The 1,816-nt window shown below is 37.2% G+C and overlaps 1 protein-coding gene across 1 annotated transcript; it reads right to left on the bottom strand.

The window, feature by feature from the left end:
* Positions 1 to 1,283: 1,283 nt before the first annotated feature.
* LOC111380579 (probable protein phosphatase 2C 55) lies at positions 1,284 to 1,591 on the bottom strand (the record flags this gene model as incomplete). Its single annotated transcript, XM_023004183.1, has 1 exon — positions 1,284 to 1,591. A coding segment is annotated over one exon (308 nt), but the record flags the coding sequence as incomplete, so codon positions are not given.
* Between the last annotated feature and the right edge of the window lie 225 nt (positions 1,592 to 1,816).

The raw sequence follows: 1,816 nt of genomic DNA, 5'->3' as shown, positions 1-1,816 counted from the left end.
AGCAACCAGGAAGGGGTGAGGAAGAGCAGGCAGCTGAGCAAGAAAGAAAACAACAGGAGGAGGCACAAAGGGAGGAGGAAGCAGCAAGGCAACAAGGAGGTGGCGGAAGCAGCGGCCAACAAGTATATGGATAACAATGAGGAAAAGAGGAGGCTTAAAGTATAAGACTAAGAGGTGGTTTTCTTGGTGATGATCCTTCAGAGTTTTCAGATGTGTTTGAGATAAATAAATGTACTGTCCTCATTTTTTTCCTTTTTTTGAAATTTCCTGTAATAAGCTTTTGTAATGTATTACCGTGCTTATGAACTCGGTCTAACCACCTTCCTGCAATCGAATAACTTTGTATCTTCGTATTATAGCAATGACTAAGTTTAATTCCTGCATTCATTCCCAATGCATAATTCATTCGTAGTAATATCTTAGTTTCAATCCAATCAGTGTTTTATTTTGGTACTTCACCTTGTTTATGATCTGCATCCGGATCTTGGATTCAAGAATACAAAGTAGATGATGAAAGAATGAGAACGATAGTACCACATGAAGAGTATGGGAATTTGACTGATGATGTTTTAGATGAAGTGGAGAAGTATGAAGAGATATTTCTTTTTCTTCTTATGCTTAGAAAATTATGACTTTCCAAATATATATATTTTATTTTTTATTTTTTTGAGCTTCTGAACTGGCATCTATGAAACTGTTCTCAAGTTTTTAACTGAACGAGTATTCAACTTTGTTTAGCATCTTGAATTTACAGTCCACGACAGAGTTGCAAAAACCATGAATGAACTTGGGTAACTTCTCTTACTTGTATCCAGTCCAGTTTTGTCTAGCATGTCAAACATTATGGGAAAACTGACTGCAGCCTAAAGCTCAAGCTGAGATGCTCCAAATTAAGGTGGAGCAATGACAGAAAGTAGATGGCGAGGTGCAGCTTTTAAATGAAGACAACTTTAATGAATTCTCATATGTATAGGTTCGAGGATGGCAAGATAATCAAGATTACGATGAAGAAACCGACTGAGCCAAATCTTTCTACGTGAACTATTGTCCTGTTCACTAATGATTTGGTTTGCATTATAGATCAAGGGCAAAGAGAAGATCATTTAGGCGCAATAGATGAATCCTTAAAAGAGATGACTTTCACTTCTCAGCCAAAAGCATAAACAAAACTCTAAGGTTCTTTATGGGAACCTCATAAAATGTGTTGCAGGAGACAAAATTAAATGAAATTGGAATATTCAGATACAGACACGATCTAATTGTGCAAAATTATCAAGACTAGTTTAAAAAGAGACGTATGAAACAACAAATGTTAGGTCATCAAGTTTACCACCATAATAAGAATATCCAGCTTCTTGTGCTGCAGTGGAGAATGGAGTTTGCTGTTTCCTGTCTAAAGATCGTAGGCGTGCAAAAGCTGCAATCTTTTGTGCGGTAGCATCTGGGCTAAGGCCATCTCTGGCAGCATCTGCCACAACAACTGCTATCTCCTTATTATACAAGTTATCAAACAAGCCATCAGTTCCTGTAACCACCACATCTCCAGGTGCAACAGTGACTATGAACACCTGATGACAATCTTCACGGTCAGCTTTTCAGAGTGGAAAGAACAAGCATCAACAATTGTAAGTCAGTTTGCAATTATACAGCTTCTGTAAAAGATTTGATTTCATGACATTCAGACATGTTCAGTGCTATATGGAACAGAGTGAAAGTGAAGGAATCATGTAGCCAAGCCCAAGTACAATCGTGATAAGGCTTAACTTTGTTATTGTTGTTGTATTCTAATATTTTACTGTTTCTTTCAGTTAGTGTA

The sequence above is a fragment of the Olea europaea genome, unplaced genomic scaffold (genome assembly GCF_002742605.1).
Source record: "Olea europaea var. sylvestris unplaced genomic scaffold, O_europaea_v1 scaffold21725, whole genome shotgun sequence".
Taxonomy (NCBI): Eukaryota; Viridiplantae; Streptophyta; class Magnoliopsida; order Lamiales; family Oleaceae; genus Olea; species Olea europaea.
This window is presented reverse-complemented; position numbering and strand designations above follow the sequence as displayed.